Genomic DNA, 22406 nt, shown 5'->3' with positions numbered 1-22406 from the left:
CCTTTACTACTAAACGACTGCATGTGTTCTCCTTGTGTTATAACGTCAGGCGGCATCAACATATACGATGATATTACAGTTTATGGCTGAGTCTGAGTTAAGAAGAAAACATATGCAATAACCACATTCCATCACATAGAGAGAGAGAGAACGCAAAGGAGAGAGAGGGAAAGGAGAGAGAGATAGAGAGGGAGAAGGGAAGGAGAGAGAGAGAGAATCACTCATCAAGACTCTGACAGCAGGGGAAATCTTCACTTCCTGAAGCAGACGGAGCAGACAATGGCCAAAGAGCATCTCCGCCCCGCATCTAGATGGGTTAGGGTTAATGATCGCACAGACGCAGCGGAGCGTGCACGCTGGGAGCACATAAAGCACCATCAATTACCTCCACTTAACACACCAGTACATCTGCATTAGACTGTTCTAGGGTGGGAGATCTGAATTCCACTGTAGAATTTAGCGAATGACGGAGTCTGACCGCTGTAGCCTGTAGTACACTGTAATGAACTCATTCTCTCACCAATCAGGCGGAGGAACCTTACTGTTACAAAATACTGAGACCAGCAATAATGCATTACCCATACATGTGTATGTACACACACACACACACGCACACACTCGCGCACACACACACACACACACAGACACACACTCGCACACACACACACACACACACACAGACACAGACACACACACACACATGCACATGCACTCACACACACACAAGCACACACGTACATACACACATGTATATAAACACATGGCTGTGTGTTGTATCATCACTAACCCAGATGATGTTTTGCAGGATAACAGGCCAATGAAATTTCAAGAATTGAATCGCAAGATTGGTTGGCAGGTCACCTTTGCCCTCCGGAGGTGAAGGATCCAATCAAAATGAAGTAAAACGTGTCCAATGGACCTGTGCTCAGTGAGGACAAAGTCAATAAGCCTCTGGATATTAACTAGGACACTCCATTAACAAGTGAGGTCTGGAATCCAGGTGAACCACTGAGCCCACAGTCAGAACGCAGTCTAAAATGTACAGAAACACTGCGACCACAGTCATAACACAGTCTACTATGTACAGAAACACTGAGACCACAGTCATAACACAGTCTACTATGTACAGTAACACTGAACCCACAGTCATAACACAGTCTACTATGTACAGAAACACTGAGCCCACAGTCATAACACAGTCTACTATGTACAGAAACACTGAGCCCACAGTCATAACACAGTCTACTATGTACAGAAACACTGAGCCCACAGTCATAACACAGTCTACTATGTACAGAAACACTGAGCCCACAGTCATAACACAGTCTACTATGTACAGAAACACTGAGCCCACAGTCATAACACAGTCTACTATGTACAGAAACACTGAGCCCACAGTCATAACACAGTCTACTATGTACAGAAACACTGAGCCCACAGTCATAACACAGTCTACTATGTACAGAAACACTGAGCCCACAGTCATAACAAAGTCTACTATGTACAGAAACACTGAGCCCACAGTCATAACACAGTCCCACTTAGGGATGTGCAGGGTGGAGAGCTCATCTCTGGACACGTGTCCCGTGTCCCATGTCCCATGTCCAGGGCACTTGAAGGCTGGAACCCAGACACACAGGCAGACAGACGTGCAGACAGACGTACGGAGGACGGAGACAACTCTAAGTCTGTCCACTCATCTGGGAATAGGAGAAAACAAACCCCGTCCTCCACTGCTGACATCTCTGGTCCGGGTCATGAGAAAAGTTCTCATCTCTTTTCCGTTAACGGATCCCTTTCAGTCTTTATTCACGAGGGAAGTGGAATGTCCATTTCAAGGCCCACGCGTCCATGGAGCGGGCGGCAGGGGACCTGCCCATCACTCAGTGCTCCGGGTGGGGAAGCAGCCTGTGGGTGGGGATGACAGAATAGGATGTGCTCCGTCACGTGGGTTGAAGACTGTAGGCCTCCTCTACATGGCAGCTGCAAGGTTCTGTTGATGTATCAGAGTCAGCACAATCATTGATCAGGGGCCCGAGTTAATCGTTGATCGGGGAGGGGGGTGCGACCCAGCAGGGGGGACGAGGGGTCCACGGTCCCCACAACACCTCTGGGAGATACGGAGAGTCTGAAATCAACAGCCTGAGATCAGTGGAAGCCCACAAATATGCCCTGCTATACACACACATATATGTGTGACAGATACTCACGCGCACACACACACACACACACACACACACACACACCAGACCCCCTAATGTTACTGGTGTGTGTGTGTGTGTGTGTGTGTGTGTGTGTGTGTGTGTGTGTGTGTGTGTGTGTGTGTGTGTGTGTGTGTGTGTGTGTGTGCATGATAGTGTGTGTCTGTGTGTGAGTGTGGGCGGGTTTATGTGTGTGGTAGCTTAGTGGTTAAGGTACTTGATTTGTAATTGAAAGGTTGCTGGTTCAAGCTCCACCACTGCCAAGTTGCCACTGTTGGGGCCCTGAGCAAGACCCTTAACCCTCAAGTTGCGTTCAGTCATAGTTGTAAGTCACTTTGGATAGTGTCAGGTAAATGTGCGAGTGTATTGTGTTGGTATAAATGTTTAAAATCAACAATCATTTTCAAAGAGGCTTGAAATGGAACAAAGTAAGTTGGAAACTTCTGGAATCCCTCACACCCCTGTAACCTCACTTCTGTTCCTTCACACACTAAAGGCTGGCTCTACTGGACAGCTCATGGGCCCGTGAGCCTGTCCTTCACACTAGTGTCTCTGAAGAGTGAAGGGAAGCATGCTTTGACTGCCCCTAGTGGCCGAAGAAAGTAGTGCACCATGTAATCCCCCCTCACTCTGCATGAGCAGAACCAGAGCAGACCGGAGCATTGACTGTAAGATAAGCATTACCAGAGAGAGGAAGATGAGGAAACGTTATATATGCAAAACAGAGTAAAAACAGGAAATGTTAAATACAAAGCATGGTTTAAACTGGTCAACCCTGGAAACAGAAACTATTAGAGAAATTAAAAGATAGAAAGAGAGATGAAGAGAGAGAGAGAGGAAAGTGAAAGAGGCATATATATGCGTAAGGCCAGTTGGAGGAAGTGGAGAAGTCATGTGTCCCCCCCCCCAGAAGAGACAGTGTTCCTAACATAGGCAGCGCCGCGGCAGATCCATGGACTGTCCAGTCAGCACAAAGCTTTCACTCCCCAGAGCTGGAGTTAATAATTTAAAAGAACACAGGAGAGAGGGGTGTGTGCGCCTGAGCACAAAACTGAAGCCTGGGGGAAGGGACACCCCGGCAGACAGACAGGCAGACAGACAGACAGACAGACAGACAGGCGGACAGACAGGCGCAGAGACAGGCGGACAGACAGGCGGACAGACAGAGAGAGAGTGAAAGTGATGGGGGGAGAGAGAGGCAAACAGATAAATATAGAGGTAGTCTTTAGGTTATGACATCGCCAGCGTTTTGTGATGTCTGTTGGTTACAGGCATTTGATTATGAAGTGTTTTGATATCCATGTGTAGTGATACTTGTCCTCAAATTAAAGATAAATTCTTGCTTTGCCATCACTAGCAGAAATTTCACACACGACTTGCTGAAGTACACAGCTATCTAACACACGTTGCTGTTAAATTACACGCCGTGTAAAAGCCACTCCAGTACAATCCTCCTGCACAGTGTGTGTCCATTCTGCTCGAGAAACTCCCAGATCGGCTCAAACACACCCGAAGGTGTTCATAAGATCAGAAGATCAGAAAATCCAAGTCCAGCAGGGTTTGGTGATATCTCCATGTACACACAGCTGTGGTTACCTGGTGTGGTAGGGGTGTGTGTGTGTGTGTGTGTGTGTGTGTGTGTGTGTGTGTGTGTGTGTGTGTGTGTGTGTGTGTGTGTGTGTGTGTGTGTGTGTGTGTGCACGGCCCGGCGCCCCTTTCTACACTAAACACTTCCTCTCTGGACGCAATATGGGACATTGTCAGCCATGTATGAATGAATGAACAATCAAATTAACTGGCTACTCATATTAGTAATATATATATATACACACACCTCACAGAGGTCAGGACCAGCAGAGAAAAGAGAGAGAGAGAGAGAGAGAGAGAGGGAGGGGGTGAAGATGAAAACAAGCGCACAAAGCCACAGCAGAAAAGCTTTAAGAATTTGCTGATATCACAAACACACACACACACACAACAAGAGGAAGAAAAGGCATGAATGATTCTAACAGACATGTCAGCTCCTTCTGCTTTTGGTAAAAGAGGCATCCCAACCTACCCACACCTGTTACCCTAGGGAGTGTGTGTCTGATGTCATGTCCTGACATAGATGTGGGTGGCAGGGATACAGCAAGATTGATAGTTATGCATAGTGTCATCTCAAAGCAGTATGGAGAGAGAGAACACCAGAGACAGGAGGTCAAGGATGCTAGACCAGTCTCCATCTCCCATTTACAGAATTTAGCTGATGCTTTTATCCAAAGCAACTTACAGTTATGACTGAGTACAACTTGAGCAACTGAGGGGCCCAACAGTGGCAACTTGGCAGTGATGGGACTTGAACTGGCAACCTTCTGATTATGAGTCAAGTACCTTCACCACTGAGCTACCACTACAATCACCACTATGACCTCCACCACCACCTCTCCACAGTTCCTATATTTAAAGTATATATAATGAACTCAACAGCACCTTTTCTACTGTCAGGGTTGTTGGCGTTATCTTTAATGCGTGCTGTGTTATAAAGGTTTTGACCACATGTGCTCATTAAAAGTTCTCACACAGAGAAAGTTTAACAATCACCATCACAGCGATGTCTCACGAACACCATGGCATGCATGTTTGTCTGGGCAACTGATGTGTTTTACCTTGATGAGTGTGTGTGTGTGTGTGTGTGTGTGTGTGTGTGTGTGTGTACACTGTAGTCTCTTGGCTTTTGTCTTTTAAGTGAGCTGTCATTAGGGTGTTGTGTCAGTGGTGTGTCAGTGGTGTGTCCCTCTACCTATCTGTTAATGATTGAGCCGTGAGCCTGTGAGAGAGAGAGAGAGAGAGAGAGAGAGAGAGAGAGAGAGAGAGAGAGAGAGAGAGAGAGTGTGTGTGTGTGTGTGTGTGTGTGTGTGTGTGTGTGTGTGTGTGTGTGTGTGTGTGTGTGTGAAAGACAGAGAGTGTGTGGCCTGTAGATGGACATTCACATTGAGTGACAGATCAGCTAAAGACAGCACTTCTTCCTGACCCACAGAGGAGAGAACAGGACCTTAGGGTTAGAGTGGGTGAGACCAGTGCCCTGAATCAAAGAGAAGGGAGTGTGTGTGTGTGTGTATGTGTCTGATGTCTTGTCCTGAACATAGAGCGATATATACCATCTTTCTACCACGTCTAAACAGCAGACGTTTGTGAACCTAGTCATCATCCATCAACAGTCTCTGCGTCTCTGCGTTAATCTGGTTTGTTACAGACTGAATGTTACACTCAGCCGTCCTTTAAATGGAGCCGGTGAAACATCTCCCCTCACTCTGAAACCAGCAGCTCAGGAACACACACACACACACACACAGCTGCAAGGAAGCACAGCCTCCACACTCTCTGAGCACCTGTAAGAGGAGGAGGACAAATATTGTCCTAACAGAGATGTTCTGGAACCATGATAGTTCCTCATTAAGAGGAATACCTCCAGCGGGACGAGGCATGGGGGGGATGGGGTGGAGCTGGAGGAACTCAACAGGAGCACAGCTTACAGCTCACAGCAAGCCAGGACCCGTGTTTGCATCCGTGCGCGTGCGTGCGCGTCACATGGGGAAGCCGTCGCAGGCATAATTAGAGGCTGGCTGGGAACACGCCTGTGTCGGACATGGGGTGCGTCTGCCTGTTCTCAGCACCACAGGCACGGAGCCTCTCTCCCAGAGTGCCCTGATTTCAAATGGAAAAATTAATGTGGAAATAACAGCCCTAGGCCTCGCCATGCTGACATAGTTTCTTACATTTTCCCTTTTCCTTATTCTACACGGGAGGGAGGGAGAGATTGTGTCAGAGAGAAAGCGAGAGAGAGAGAGAGAGAGAGAGAGAGAGAGAGAGAGAGAGAGAGAGAGAGAGAGTGTTTGAGAGTTCAGAGCGCCCCCACCTGGACTGGTATTCCACAAAAACTCCTTCGGTCCTTCCTCTCAAACTTTCTCTCTCTCTCACACACACACACACACACACACACAGACACACACACACACACACACACACACACTCCCATGCATGTGTATGCCTGGCGTGTGGGGTGTGCAGCTCCCAAATGTATAAACACACACTCCTTCCCTCACCAGAGGGCTAAACCTTCAAATATTAGTTAAGTGGTAAGCGTCTACGTGTCTCGGGTAACTACATACAGATGAGGAAATCATTAGAAATTCTCTTGCCTGCAGCCAGCTCACATCAGACTCATTTTCACATCAAGGATAAAAAATATGCAGTTTAGAAGATTTTGAGTGCTCCCAGTGATTAAGAGACTCAAACTTCTCAACAGCCTACATATTTTTGTATTATCAATTACAATAATGTCTGTTACCTGTGAAGCCTCTTTTGATAAAGCAGGGTCTCTCTGAAGCCCACAGTAAGATGTAGGATTAGCAAACTGAAGTTGATATTAATGAGCATTTTATCGTCATCTTGTTGACGATCTTGTTAAATTCATCTCAAGTGTGTTGAACTGAGTATGATGCTATATGACACCACCTGAGAATTACAGAGGGCCTGTGCACACCCGGAACACAACTAACTGTCTCTCTCTCTGGTGGATTAGGGTTAACCCTAACTGTCTCACTCTCTGGTGGATTAGGGTTAACCCTAACTGTCTCTCTCTATGGAGGATTAGGGTTAACCCTAACTGTCTTACTCTCTGGAGGATTAGGGTTAACCCTAACTGTCTTACTCTCTGGAGGATTAGGGTGAACCCTAACTGTCTTACTCTCTGGAGGATTAGGGTTAACCCTAACTGTCTCTCTCTCTGGAGGATTAGGGTGAACCCTAACTGTCTTACTCTCTGGAGGATTAGGGTTAACCCTAACTGTCTCTCTCTCTGGAGGATTAGGGTGAACCCTAACTGTCTTACTCTCTGGAGGATTAGGGTGAACCCTAACTGTCTTACTCTCTGGAGGATTAGGGTGAACCCTAACTGTCTTACTCTCTGGAGGATTAGGGTTAACCCTAACTGTCTCTCTCTCTGGAGGATTAGGGTGAACCCTAACTGTCTTACTCTCTGGTGGATTAGGGTTAACCCTAACTGTCTTACTCTCTGGAGGATTAGGGTTAACCCTAACTGTCTTACTCTCTGGAGGATTAGGGTTAACCCTAACTGTCTTACTCTCTGGAGGATTAGGGTGAACCCTAACTGTCTCTCTCTCTGGAGGATTAGGGTGAACCCTAACTGTCTCTCTCTCTGGAGGATTAGGGTTAACCCTAACTGTCTTACTCTCTGGAGGATTAGGGTTAACCCTAACTGTCTTACTCTCTGGAGGATTAGGGTTAACCCTAACTGTCTTACTCTCTGGAGGATTAGGGTGAACCCTAACTGTCTCTCTCTCTGGAGGATTAGGGTTAACCCTAACTGTCTTACTCTCTGGAGGATTAGGGTTAACCCTAACTGTCTTACTCTCTGGAGGATTAGGGTTAACCCTAACTGTCTCTCTCTCTGGAGGATTAGGGTTAACCCTAACTGTCTTACTCTCTGGAGGATTAGGGTTAACCCTAACTGTCTCTCTCTCTGGAGGATTAGGGTGAACCCTAACTGTCTCACTCTCAGTCTCCACTGTCAGGCAGTGAAACATGGCGGGAAGACAAAGGTGGAGGGGGAGCTGGAGGGAGGGAGGAGGGCACAGGTCACCACCTTCTCCCAGCAGCAGGAATGTTGAGGAATTATCCCTGGAATGTTAAGGAATCTAGCAGTGAATCAAAACATCGCACAGTACACCCCAGCATACCCAGACAGATAGAATGAGAGAGAGAGAGAGAGAGAGAGAGAGAGAGAGAGAGAGAGAGAGAGAGAGAGAGAGCAAGAAGGAGAGGGAGAGAGAGAGAGAGAGAGAGCAAGAAGGAGCGAGAGAGAGAGAGCAAGAAGGAGAGAGAGAGAGCAAGAAGGAGAGAGAGAGAGAGAGAGAGAGAGCAAGAAGGAGAGAGAGAGAGAGAGCAAGAAGGAGAGAGAGAGAGAGCAAGAAGGAGAGGGAGAGAGAGAGAGAGAGCAAGAAGGAGAGAGAGAGAGAGAGAGAGCAAGAAGGAGAGAGAGAGAGTGGGAGAGTTTGAACAGGTGCGCTTCTTCAGAGTGTGTGTGTGACTTTAGGGTGGCACAGGCGTCACTGTGGAAGTGTGTTTAGCCGTGACACACTTCGGCTTGTGCTCCGCTGCTGGGTCTTCCTGCAGCGCTGAGCAGTAATTACCAGCCCCGGGACACCAGCCACGTTCTCACTCGCTCATCAAAGCAAGACACACTGAACTTTATGAAATTTTTATTCAGTGTGTTTACTCACCCCCACCGCCCTCACTTCTACTGGCGCTGATAAAAAGAGGAAGAAAAGGAAGTGGAGGTCGTGCAGGGCGGTGCTACTTCCTGTCTGGCCAGGAGCACTCGGCTTCCCTCCACCAGCCGAACAAGCAGCCAGGAGCAGCTCAGAAGATCAGGAAAGAGGACTCGGTGATGAAGAGGTCTGATGAAGAACACAGAGATAATTACCCACAATGAGCAGGAAGGAGACGGAAGGCAGGAGGCAGCTACTGTCCCCATGGAAACAGGAAACAAAGCCCCCCATTGGCTATTGGCTATATCAAGAATATTTCATCAGATGTTTTCAGGTGAATGGAAATTACCAATTAAACAAAAAATGTTCTGTTCTTTAAAGGTTCGACTAAGGGCAGATGGATTTCTGATATTGAGACACACTTCTCAGATTGAGCACAATAGTCAAAATTGTAGAACGTTATTAATTAATGTTTTAACAATATCTGCCAGATAGTTACAAAGTTTTTTACTTGAAAACAAACTTCATATTTAACTAGTGTCTATAGGGGAGGGGCTTAGTGACAGACAGCAGTGAGATGCTGGAGGGGAGGGGCTTAGTGACAGACAGCAGTGAGACACTGGAAGGGAGGGGCTTAGTGACTGACAGCAGTGAGCATGTCGACTAGCTGCACTCGAGCGCTTATTTATTTATTTACTAATATTTATATTCTAGTGTGTAAAACAACTGTACCCCATGTATGAAGTTTCTCGAGTATGAACGGATGAACACACACACACATACATGCACACTCACACACAAATTTACATGCTCATACACACACACTCATATGGTGGCATAAATCACTCAGACTGCTTTCAGGGGTCCAGTGTTTAAATAATTAAAGAGTTTTAATTTATCAGGATTTAACACTGTCCTCTGTCAGCTCCGGCAGGCTCAAGAGAGAATGACACAGAGAGAGAGAGACTGATTGATCTCTACTGAGCAGAAAAGTTTTTTTTTTTAAAGGATGAAGTGGGAAATGAGAAGATAAACCTACTCAAAGCTCCAGATGTGTTAGACAAGTCCTGTTCAACACATACATATATCAACTATTTTATATTATATATACACACAGATATATATATATATACACACACACAGTTCTACAGATATCATATACACACACACTTTCTCCATCAGCATAAAAACACTTTAAATATTGTGTCTACGATGTTACACAGTATACATAAACTAATACCGTTCATAGAAAACCCTGAACATGGGAGTTGAGGTTCCTATGTGGGTTGCTAGGGGTGGGTAGCCACGGTAACCGGTGGACCAAGTCAGGGCGAGTGTTTCAGTAATTACACAGCTCACAGAGGTGTCCTCGGCTGACGGATAGTTTCTCTATCGTTGTCTTCTCATTCATAAGCACCTCCTCCTCCAAGTGCGAGGACACTTCTGTCTTACTGAACCACTAAACCACCACACAGGAAGAGACATTAGGGTCTGCATTAGGGTCACATCTTAACACAATAGTGAGGAAATTACTGGTTCTATTAGGAGCAAACATCTGTATCTAAAACAAAACAGACAGAACATTAATGCCCCCTACTGCTCAAATCAAAACCATACAGACCTCGAGAACTACTCAATAAATTCATATTAATTACTATTTTTAATGAACCTGTCATGTGTTTCCAGTGAAGAAGCTTTATTTTCATACATTACAGATACTAAACAAATAAAAATATAAACAAAACCATGTATCACACTATCAGATCAAATCTAGATCACTTTTCAGATAAAAACAGACTAATGAGTGTGCAAATGGACTGAGAACCAACATCAGACACGTGGTCTGACCAAACCGACATCAGACACATAGCGCACGCACACACTGGGGGTGTGGGATCAGCACAGTGACCCTTCACTGTGTGAGCGCATGGACGCTCAGGCACATGGGAATACGCCCCAGACCAAAAAACCCCACACATAGCAGTTTAGGTCAGTAGAGCAGGAAGTCAAACAGGACAGCAGAGCTGAGCGGATCATGACTTTATCAACGTAAGGCATTTACAGACACAACGCAGATGACTCGCTTCTCAAAACTACAATCAGAGTATTTATTCTCCACTATTACAGGTTTAATTTGTTATTTTATATTTCACGCACACTGCTTTGGTTAAATATATGAAAGGCAAAGAACTTCTAATGGAGTGGAGTAACCCTGAACTCTACAGTCTGTTTGACACGCTGACATTTTTGGACATTAGTTTAGGCTTTGAGGACATCCCTTCCTGTCCCACGAGACTCTTCACTTCTTCAGTTATCCACCAGAGAGCGCTGGATGGCCTCCTGGATCATAGCCTGCTCATCGGCAGAGTAGTCCTTAGGACACACAGAAAGAGAAGAGATTAGATTAGACATTAGTGAAGCTAAACACCACATTCCCCAGATCCAGGAGAGACCTGAGACTTCAGGAGTTACATGTCTGACCTGGTTAAGGTACTGGACTAGTAATCAGAAGGTTGCCACTTCAAGTCCCACCACTGCCAGGTCCCTGAACAAAACCCTTAACCCTCAATTATGCAAGTTGTGTTCAGTCAGAACTGTAAGTCACTTTGATAAAAGAGTCAGCTAAATGCTTAGATGTAAAAATAATAACTCAAGAACTTCAGCCACTATTTGTGTTACTTACAATATTTCCAACATATTACTTTAACATGTAAATAAGAAAGAAGACACAGGACCTCACACCCCTAAGAGGTCATATTTAAAATAAATGTGCTCCCTGTTTGAGATGGGCCTGTTTGTCCCACTCCCACACACACACACACACACACACACACACACACACACACAGCCCTGATAACTGCATGTGAGGAGTGTACCTAACGTAGACCACTTGGAGGTCTGATAACGTGGCAGGTACACGGGGTGTTATCAGATCACGGCATTCTTTTACTTTTAGACACATGTATAATCCTTGTCACAGTAACGTGATCTGCTAACCCTGTGAATTCACTCAACTTCACACAAAACACTGCTGTAGTCTTTGTGCCATCAGTATTTTGACAGGAATTTTTATTCACTTCTGGATGCCATCACCACAGCACTGCCTGCAGGACCAGGAAGTCTAACCTGGTTATTCACAATCACGTCTGCTACAAAAATGCAGCTGGAATATCCAGTTGTGTCTGCTTGAGGAATGAAAACAGAGAGATAACACAGCAAGCAGGACAAGCGCCACTGCACGAGCAAGCAGTAGGGACCAGAGGGTGTCCGTGTGTGAGGGCCACCTGCCACAGGTGGTGCAGTGGTGCTAATGGCACATATTGTGGTACAAGGATGAATTTTCCAGCTCCAGCAGGTCACAGCCTGGTACACACTTACCACAAACGTGTCATAGGAGAAAGAGTGTCTCATCCGGAGGTGCTGAAAGAAGTTGGCGCTCCTGTAGTTGGGATCGCCCCAGGGCATGGAGGCACAGACAGGACACACCTGCAGAAACACAGAGAAGCTCAAACCACAAACACCTTCCCTAGCAGAGCCAACACAAGGAAGAGAAGCCCTCGAGTCCCAGGTCACTTCAGAGGGGTTAGCCACAGAGTTACGTACGAGATAGCTACGGGGTTAGCTACGGGGTAATTTCATCCAGCTGTCCCTTGGCTGGCGTGAGACCACCATCATGATGGCAATACAGTCTAATTCTAATCCGTCAAGACTGAGTCACTCAACAGACATCTACAAAAAGGCAGTCATTTACCCACGTATACGTTGTGTGTGAACCTCCAACAATAATTTCAGAGATTATTTTGTGCATTTTAACAGCAAGCACTTACCACTGGGCGTGGGTCCTGAGCATGCTGGGAGTTACAGTGCTCCACCAGACCGTCCTGGTCAAAGTTCTGCTCACTGCAGTAGGGGCAGGGGAATGTGTGCCGGTTGGGCACTGACCTGCACAAGGGAAGGAACAACACACAGTCAGAGCACGTCTGACGCAGGGCAAAACAATAGTGCAAGGCGCTGTGTGGACCCAATGGACGTCTTTTCCCCAGAGTGAAGAGCCTCACCTGATCACGTCCAGCTGGGGCTTGGACATGCTTCGGAGCCCATCCTGGACGTAGTCCTGGTACTTAGAGCAGCGAGCAATGTGCTCGCGCATTTTGGACAACATGACCTAGCAGAAGAACAGTGTCACCATTAAAGACCAAATACGACAAGAGTTATTTAGATTTCAGTAATCTGTTACATGTTGATAATAAACATGTTAATAATGTTAACAGTGATGAGTCTACGTTACCAGGGGTGGGACAGTGAGATGTGGGCAGGGCGGGGCAGTGAGACGTGAATGAACGAAAACTTTCCTCTCATTTACAGATGCGCCGTCTGGACTGCACGCCAAACTCAGAAAATACTACACTGCGATTATACTGCTAAATGTTGGTGTGATGTGCCTTACAGTATCTTAAAACACACAGTATCTGCACGTGTGCGCTCTAGGAAGGGCTTGTACTGTGGAGCAGACTTCCTGTCTTCAAATCAATATTTTTTTTATGAAATGAGCTGCATGAAATTGAGGGTTTGTTTGAGTAATGCACCTCTGAGCAATTTCTGCTGATCTTCAAGGGGCTTCTCATGGGGGAAAAAAAAACACCTTCAGTCTACACAGTACACTTCAGTATATTCAATCACAGGGAGTGCTAAGGGAGTTGGGTGTAAATGACGGAGGCTGTTATATTAACTTATAGACTTCTGAGCCTCCCTTGGAGAAGTTTGGTCTACCTGCAGAAGCTAAATTTACGCTGAAGGAGAACAGCCCAGACAGACCTCCTGTCCAGAGCCCACACATACCGCCTCTCCACAGCCCTTGCATGGACGGCTTGAGCTGTGGATTAATGTCTCCAGTTCGAAGGCTCTGGTCCACTGCAGCAAGGCACTTCTGCAGACGGCACACACTGGCTTCTGAGGCCGCAAACACTCCTGCAGGCAGCTCTGACAGAAACTGCTCGGAAGAGACCAACACCAAGGATAGTTAGAAGTGTTAACAACCCGAAAACCTTAATAAATTAGCTTCAAAATGTCATATTTAAGGGATGTTTCTAGACTATGTTAAAGAAAGAAAAAAGAAAGAGAAAGAAAAAAGAACTGTAACTCCCGGCATGCTGTGTTCTAAAATGGCAACTTTAGCTACTGTTTCACACGAAAATAAAACTGAAAGTAAATAACACAGTTTTCCTTGAAGTCCACAACAAACGTCTTTTTGTGGACAGTAACTTAGCGGACTGCAGTGCAGTCTAACCCCTAACCCCTAACCTTCCTGCCTCGGGCAGGCCGGAGACTCACGTGTGTCCGCACTGTGTGGTCAGGGGACAGTCGAAGATCTCCAGACACACCGGACAGACGAGCTCCATCGCGTCCCTGTCCGCGCCGCCACCGGCGCCAGCGCTCGCGGGCAGCGACATCGCCGTCCTGCGGTCTCTCCAGGTGCGCCCGCGCTTCCCGTTACGCACGTGACCCGTAGCGCGGCCCTGCGGAGGAGAAGCGTGTCGTGTCGTGGTCGGTCACTACTCGCGGCGACTTTCCGAGCGAGCGAGCGAACGTTAGACAAAAAGCTCAACTTCCACACAAACGCGCGTTACATCCAGACGTTTGGACACGCGGCAGCAAACCGAGCTGAGGCGAGTGACATTACTGACACAAACTGGATAAACGGAAGAAGGCGAGCTGAAATCCTCACTTTACAGACACATCTCGACGGGTTCTGAGGAGGAAACGTGTACTATAAGAAACACACTGCGTTAAAATGCTAGTGGCCTACTGTAGTAAACACACTATTGTAACAAAATGTTAATGGTGTGGAGTTAGCGAGCTAGCAGACGAGCGCGCTGGCGCGTCTCTTCCTGTTCTGATGTTGTGGTTGTCGGCGCGCGCGCTCGCCGGGTTCTCAGAGCGCGCGGGCGCGCGCGAGACGCCAGTTCTGCACGTGCAGGTCGAGCACACGCGCATGCGCAGACGTCTGATGGGGATTTCCAGCGTCGCGCGAAGGTAAGGTGGCGTCTTCCGAATAAAACCGAGTCCGCGCGGCGGAGAACAGACGTGTGGCGGATTAAGGAGCGTTGAAGCCGCGCTGCCTTTAGTGTGAGTCCAGCGACAGTCCGGACACTAGCAGTCGGACGGGTCAGATGATGGTTAGGAGAGCGCGCGTCGCTGTTCTGCCTCGCGAGGCCCGCCGATCCGCTTTAGCTAACAGGCTAACAGGCTAACAGGCTAACAGGCAGGAATGAAATATGGCAGCATGGGCGATGAATACACAGGACATGTTTACCCTGCACATGCAGGTTTAATAATCCAGGGTATGTTTCTTTCCCCTGCACATGCAGGTTTAATAATCCAGGGCATGTTTCTTTCCCCTGCACATGCAGGTTTAATAATCCAGGACATGTTTATCCTGCATATGGAGATTACGTTTAATAATCCAGGACATGTTTACCCTGTGCATGCAGATTAGGTTTAATAGTACAGGACATGTTTACGATGCACATGCAGGTTTCATAATCCAGGACATGTTTACCCTGCACATGCAGGCTTCATAATCCAGGACATGGTTACCCTGCACATGCAGGTTTCATAATCCAGGACATGTTTACCCCGCACACGCAGGTTTCATAATACAGGACATGTTTACCCTGCACATGCAGGTTTCATAATACAGGACATGTTTACCCCGCCCAGCAGGTTTCATAATCCAGGACATGTTTATCCTGTACATGCAGTTTTAATAATCCAGGCTTTACCAGCGCTGCGCATATGTGACAGTACTGTAGGACGCGCTGCCGGCCGTCAGCTAACATGGGGACGCGTAGTCATTCCTTAATGGAGTAGTTTGATATGTATTTCCTGACGTATAATCTGATTTTATTCGTGATGTTCTTCGCCCTTCTCATGCTGCCGTGGTGTGCTTCCGTCAGGGCTCCGAGCTCCATGTTTCCGCGCAGGCCGGTTACGTGTCGCTATTCTCGGCCATTTCAGGGCCGTGTGAGAGAACATTGGCCACCGCAGCTAGTGACCTGGTTTGTCAGATTCTCTGCTAATTGAAGGAGGTGCTGTAATGCCGTCGTCCGTCGTCCGTGTGCTGTAGCTTCTGCTCCGCTCTGTAAACTGCTGCACGAGTAGCGATGTACGGTTACACTCGCCTGGAGTCCACCGTAGCAAACTGGCTAGTGCGGCTAAGTCAGCAGTGGCGTGGGCGTGTGCCGTTACAGCCCCGTGCACCGTGGTTACCGCGGATGCTTCACGGTGGTTTTCCGTGAATCAGCGGCTGTCTGCTGTCGGACAGTTTTACGTCCGACGGAAATACGTTCTAAATCGCCTGCTTTGCTCTCCTGGTTTTTCGGCGCGCGCCATTAGCTGGTGTTGCGGCCGCAGGTTGAACAAGCTCGAGCTTTATTATTCAGCGGGATTTGTGTCTCTCTGTCGTTTCAGCTGGGAGCGTTGGACACGCTGGTCTGCACGCACACATCTCTGCAAACGCTGACCTTGACCTCTCTGCAGCTGTGGCTTAGGCTGAGAGCCTCAGAAGGTGAAGGAGTCGTTATTTCCCGCTGAACTCCAACCTCCACCCCCCATTACCTTAATGAGGCACCCAGAGATCCCCACCAGGGCAGACATGCCCCCCAGGCGAGCCGACCTCCTGCGTTAGCAAGGCAGTCCCCCAGCCAGGCCCTGGTTTCCACATCTCCCCTCAGCTCTTCTTCCCCTCTGCCCAATCTTGTGTTTGGAGGATGGTGGTGGCGCACTGATCCCCTCGTCCCCTCGCTGGCTGTCCGTGGCCCAGGAATGTCGGGCGGAGGTACCTGACGGAGGTGCTGGGTGGGTGATGACACAGAAAGTTGTAACGTAAGCATCCCACGGCCACCGATGGGCACCAAACTGCGAGAGGACCTGTTCCGCAGGTACGTGTCGTCCCTGGACGAGCGGCTGGAGGGCGGAGCTGGAGCCGAGGCGAGTCAGAGTGGCGCGTGCGAGGAGGCCCTAGTCTCCACGGCGACGGCTCTGCTGGGCGTCTACCAGCCCGAGCCGGGGCACCGGTTCCGAATGATCCGTTTCTACGACATGGTGGAGAATTCGCTGGGCAGCGTGAGGGGCGCGAGTCTGCAGACGCTGGAGACAGCCTTCGCCACGCTGGAGCTCATCTGTACCAACCTGCTACTCTTTCCCTGGAAGAAGGAGTTTCGCTGCATTAAGGTGCGTCAGCTTGGACCTTCCACGGCATGTGTGTGTGTGTGTGTGTGTGTGTGTGTGTGTGTGTGTGTGCGCGCCTGTATAGTTAAAACACTACAGTGAGTATTCCCAGGAGGATGGCTTTGATGGCCTGTGCGTTTTGTGTAGTATCACTATTTAAAGTTACTATTTAAAACCAAGATTTAGTTTTATAAGAATTTACAAGAAAAGGTTGAAATCATTAAAACTGTAGTCGTGACCAACATTGTACACATGTATAATGTGACCAGTGTCACACAAACCTGAAAAGAAAAGAAATTTAAGGGGAAAAAAATAAAAGGTGGGAACATGTGTGGTGTGGATTTAAGCAGTGTGTGTGTGTGTGTGTGTGGGCTGTGCGTGTGTGGGCCGCTCTCTGACCCGTTCTGCTCTCCACAGACGTTCACAGGGCCCTACGTGTACCAGCTGCAGTCTGTGCTGTGCGACTGTGATCTGCGGGCCGTGCTGCGCTCCATGGGCTACTCCCGTGACCAGGAGCCGCACTACCTGGTCCGCGAGCACCCGGCCGCGGCCTCCCACCTGCGTCAGCTGGCCTTCGAGCTGCTGCTGGCCCAGGCCGAGTGTCGCCTCCTGGCAGAGGTGGTGTCTCTGTCCCGGGGCGCCGCCTCCGAGCTGGACGCCGTGGAGCTGAGGCGGACAACACGGGAAGACGCCGTGGGCTGTGCGGATGCCCTGCGCAGACGCGACGGCCTCACGGGAGAAGTGGCACAGCTGACGGTCCGTGCCGCAGACGCCGACCGTGCCGTTCTGCGTCGGAGCGGACGCCCGTCGCGGTCGGTGGACGTGACGGACAGCGCGGGACACTGGCACCCCGCCAGCAAGCCTGTGCTGAAGGCCTCGCTCAGCCTGCGCAGGGAGCCTCTGTTCGTGGACACAGAGGAGGACCTAAAGGATGAGATCATCCGTCCCACCACATCACTGCACCCGCCGGCCACCGCCCACAACTCTGCGCTGGAGTTCTACCCTGTGCAGTCGCCCCCATCTGAGCCCTACCCCTACCACCTGCCCTGCCTGGACGAGATCGACCTGTACACGGAGCGGGGGCTAGGCGGCCGCCAGACGACCTCCAGACCACCCAGCCGGGAGGCGCGGGACGGCTGGGCACTGAAGGCTCACGGGCCCAAGTGCCAGGGCTGCGGGCTCAGCTGTCCCGCGCTCACGTCCTGCCCTGGCTGTGACATGATCCTGTGCCCGTCCTGCCACACCGTGGACCCCACGCCATGCTGCGGGTTCCAGGACTACCCCAAAAGCTCCCGCCCCCTGGATGGCTATGTGCCCATGAAGGAGAAGCTGTCAGTTTACTCAAGTGCCCACTCGCACACCCACCCGCACCCGCTGAGCCACGCCCACGCCCACGCCCACTCCCCGCTGCTGGACAAGCCTGTCATCAGCACCAAGCTGTTTCCCAGCAAGCCCCTGGCCCTGAGCGCCGTGAGTGGGGCACCCGCCGGTCCGGCCGGGTCTGCCAGCTCTCGCTGTGGCTTCTGTAACAAGCCTGGAGCCTCACACACCTGCGTGAACTGCTCCAAGGTGTCGTGCGACTCGTGCATGAGCCTGTACGCTGGAGACATGTGCACACGCAAGAACCTCCCCCACAGCTTTGTGGCCAACCATCAGCTCAACTACAAGTCTAGCACCATCTCACACTTGGTGTATCGATAGACGCCGCACACACCCACCAGCTCACACTCTCTCTCACTCTCCTCTATCTCTCCCTGATATACTTTCACTCTTGTTGTCTTTTTCCTCTCTTCCTTTCTCTCTCTTTTCTCTCCCTCTCTCTCTCTCTCTCTCCTCTCCCTCATTCTTATATTTTTCACTGCACTCTTCCTCACTGAGCTGAGAAGCGTTTTTTCCATCTGGTCCATTTTGATGTAGAAATTCAGACTGTACACTGTTGTTTTTGGGGGTTTTTTTTTTTTGCTTTTAAAAAATTTTCCCTTTTCCTTCCTTTCTTCTCTCTGCTGTCGAGTCATGTGATCTTGTATTTCTCCCCTCCTGTGATCTGCCTCCGTGTGACGGAGAGAAGAACAAGATGAAGACTAAAAAAGACTTGTGACATATGCAACCCCGAGGAGAACACAGGTTAGGGTTAGGGCTGACCCCGACCCTGACCCGTGGAGGACTGCAGCGTAGCAGAGAACCCCCCAGGAAATCACATAACAGAGACAAATATTCTTGAGCTTGAACAACAACTGAACTACGCGAGAAAAACCAACACTGGAAGTGGATATTCTATATTTTGAAGCATAAGTGTATAGGTGTGTGTGGAGGGTTTGGGGTTTTGGCAGCGGCTCCAGTGAAGACAGAAGCCTTGCTTGTGAACTGCTGTGTTGGATGTCTCGCTGTGAGACGTTAGGCTGTCCAAACTGCTGCTGTTTCAGGTGAAATAAACAGTCTGGGGAAGACGTGGTGATGCCCTGATTGTGTTGATTATGTCCAGCTCAACTAGAGTCCTCAAACTGGACGGGTCCTTATGATCCCGCAGTTTAGTTATCGGCACACGTGAAGTCTCACGGCTGAGGGGCAGCAGTTAGTTAATTCTCTGAATTCTTCTGTTTGCTGCTGGCACGTTAACATTAGATCACAGGACATGTCTTAAATGCTTCAGAACAACCTCCCGTGTGTTTCGTTCTGTCTCCAGTCAGTGAGATCAGGGTGCGAGTGCTCAGAAAAGCGCACAGATCAAACATTACACCGTTTCACTTCTTCAGTCGCCTTGACGATGTGGAGCTTCCTTGTTTCAGTACATCGCACGTGCAGCTGGGGGTGCTGCTGACCAGGGTGAACTCTGGGTGTGTCTCAGTTTCAGACCCAGCCTGTGTCAGTGTGCGGAAGCCTGACTCAGACTGTGAGGGCGTGTTTCTGAGGGTGTGGTAGATTAGTCTAATGTGATGGGGTGTAGCTTACTTCAGGGCTTCTTTATGCGTTTCCCCAGTTTAGGTTTTCTTTTCTTTTCTAGCACAATACCGTTTACATTTACGGCATTTAGCAGACGCTCTTATCCAGAGCGACTTACAAAAGTGCTTTGTCATTTACTCAGAATATATCCAAGTACAATACAGTAGGTTAGAATCAAACATACCAATGAAGTAGAATACTGTAGAATACAGGGATGAATGCTGATACCTAGGATACCACTCATAAAAGGCTGTAAGATAAATAGCTGGGGCTGGGAGCTACTGAAGGGTTTAAGGGAGTCGTTTATATTTCATTAAATGTGTGGTCACACTCGCAGAGCCACGTCCTAATAATACGTTCCAGATGAAATAATAATAACAACACGCTACACAAACAAAGCGGCCGACTGGGATGTTAAGACGAGTGGACCAGCACAGAGCAACCACGAGCTGACGGGGACAGACGGGGACGTCACCAGTCCTGATCCAAACCCTCCAACACGGACCGGTTCCTGTGGATTCCTGGGGAGATTAAAGAATCACAAGTGCTGCCCGTGAACCTGGACACTATTGTGGGAGGGAGGGGCCAAAGATTCACCTGTACCATATGTATTATGGGAGGGGTCAAAGATCGTCTGGATCATATGTATTGGTGTGGGAGGGGCCAAAGCTTCATATGTATCGTGGTGGGAGGGGCCAAAGCACAAACTAGACCATATGTATCATGGTGGGAGGGGTCAAAGCTCCACCTGGACCATATGTATGAGGGAGGGAGGGAGGGAGCGTTGGTTGGGCCTATGATGTACTGAAGTGATCACTTGTGATATTAAAATCATCGTCCAAGATTTCATTTCTATATTAATTTATATTCCTGTAAGTCAAGCAGGTGTGTTGAACCACTGTGGTCATCCTCAGGCTTACTCAGCAGTCAGTATAGTTCTTAGTTTCTAGAAAGCACGGAGCATGTGACTAATTCGCCGTGACCCTAGTGAGTACGCTATGGTGATGAGCAGATCCGTGTGCATGTGTGGAGCGGACGAGCACAGCCAGCTAGTATTCTACATCCGTTTAGATTTTAACGGTGTGACAGTTCTTCACTTCCTCTTGCACGCTTCTAATATGAACTACAGTGAAAACTACAGTTTTCTGAGCAGATTTATTCTTGGAGAAAAGAAAATTTTAATGTGTGTGTGTGTGACGTACGACAGCAGGGATTCAGGGATTCCAGGTAACTGATCCGTAGCCCAGAGTGGCTGCATATCCGAGCAGTTCGAGGACACACATCGCACCCAACCGCACCGACCCGTAGCCCTGACGTGTACTTGGGCATTTGCTGAGCCACTGAACTTTGACCTTTGACTGATCTGTGAACGTGGTCATCCTTGGGTGGCGGGTCGGTCTTTGCTCTGTCTGCGTGCTGGTGAGGTGTGACGGAGCTGAGGCTGGGCTCCTCCACCCTCATCCTGGCCTGAGTAATGAAAGCGTGGTCACACAGACACGTGAAGGCCTCGTGCTTCCCACCCGGCAACTGGGGGGTGGGGGACTTGGCAAAAATGTTTGTTGGTGAAAACATGAATATATAAATATATATATCAAATATCTAAATGAATAAAAAGCGATGATTTTATAAAATAAAATTATGTCCAAACAGAAAGATTCCATTTGGTGTGTGAGAAACATGTTTTAGTAGGTAGATTCAAGTGAGCTGTGAGTTAGTGGTGTGACTGGGAAGTAAGTAAGGTCAGACTAGAAACGTGTGACGGAAGGATGGAAGGTTTAGGAATTTTCCATAATGCACTGAACATTAACTGACATTGAATATCAGTGCAGAAAAAAAACCAACAACTTGTGTTATGAGCTTTCCAGGGAATAAAGGTCAGGCTCCAGCACACTGGGCAGGAGTGCGCCTCCCCCTTCCCAACACGTGCCTCCTGATGAAGGAGGTGAAGGTTTCCAGTGTAGCGCGAGTACGGTCACTGCTGCAGGGTCCCGGATCAAAACTCCGTTTTCTTCATCCAGGCCACTGATACTGAAAAGCAGCAAGACATGTTCAGCTAAGAAACATGGGACACACAACAGGGTTCAAGAAAACAGACCAGATCCACCTGGAGCCAGACAGGATTGTGTTCGTCATTACTTCAACACAAACATTATGTTGGGTTATTCCATCATGACAATACCTCACCAACTCCAAGATCCAGGACCTGGATGTCACCAGATTTAATTAGAAGAAGGAGGAGCCTCAAATCATGGAGCTGTCACATAACATGGTGTTGGGTTATGGTTAGGGGTTAGAGGTTAGCTGTTAGGGCTTAAGGTTAGGTGAGCGTAGTGTGTACGTATGGTGTCATGTTTAGTATGTGAACAATGGAGAATGTGTGTGTTTAGTAGGTGAACACTGGAGCACGTGTGTGTTTAGTAGGTGAACACTGGAGAGTGTGTGTGTTGTGTGTTTAGTAGGTGAACACTGGAGCATGTGTGTGTTTAGTAGGTGAACACTGGAGAGTGTGTGTGTTGTGTGTTTAGTAGGTGAACACTGGAGCATGTGTGTGTTTAGTAGGTGAACACTGGAGAGTGTTTAGTAAGTGAACATTGGAGAGTGTGCATGTTTAGTAATGACAGGTTAGCTGTGCACCACACATGTAGTACAGTCAGAACAGTGGTGAATGCTCACAGCTGTGGGCTTGTGTGACTGGACAGATGAACAGGGTGGGCGGGGCCTCCTCAGAAGTAAAGATATTCTGGTGTGAAACTGTTATGAAGAA

The 22406-nt window shown here is 48.6% G+C and overlaps 2 protein-coding genes across 5 annotated transcripts; one reads left to right on the top strand and one right to left on the bottom strand.

Annotated features, from left to right (window-relative positions):
* Positions 1-10148: 10148 nt before the first annotated feature.
* Positions 10149-14370, bottom strand: rnf114 (ring finger protein 114). The gene is made up of 6 exons (XM_027024518.2): positions 13805-14370; positions 13313-13463; positions 12532-12638; positions 12301-12415; positions 11852-11959; positions 10149-10846 (listed from the first exon to the last, which is right to left on the bottom strand). Exons 1-6 carry the CDS (start codon positions 13921-13923, stop codon positions 10781-10783), a joined length of 666 nt encoding a protein of 221 aa, XP_026880319.1. The 5' UTR covers positions 13924-14370; the 3' UTR covers positions 10149-10780.
* On the top strand, positions 13873-19154 carry spata2 (spermatogenesis associated 2). Of its 4 annotated transcripts, none has more exons than XM_027024517.2 (3): positions 13873-13945; positions 15944-16705; positions 17120-19154. In XM_027024517.2, exons 2-3 carry the CDS (start codon positions 16379-16381, stop codon positions 18401-18403), a joined length of 1611 nt encoding a protein of 536 aa, XP_026880318.2. In that variant the 5' UTR covers positions 13873-13945; positions 15944-16378; the 3' UTR covers positions 18404-19154. The 4 variants fall into 4 exon arrangements, with proteins under 4 accessions (XP_026880318.2, XP_026880316.2, XP_026880315.2 ...); XM_027024515.2 differs by lacking the exon at positions 13873-13945 and adding an exon at positions 14445-14506; XM_027024514.2 differs by lacking the exon at positions 13873-13945 and adding an exon at positions 14513-14599.
* The last annotated feature ends 3252 nt before the right edge of the window (positions 19155-22406 follow it).

This window comes from Electrophorus electricus, chromosome 24 (assembly GCF_013358815.1).
Source record: "Electrophorus electricus isolate fEleEle1 chromosome 24, fEleEle1.pri, whole genome shotgun sequence".
In the NCBI taxonomy this organism is placed as follows: Eukaryota; Metazoa; Chordata; class Actinopteri; order Gymnotiformes; family Gymnotidae; genus Electrophorus; species Electrophorus electricus.
Note: the sequence above shows the minus strand (reverse complement) of the source record. Positions and strands in the feature narration are given on the sequence as shown.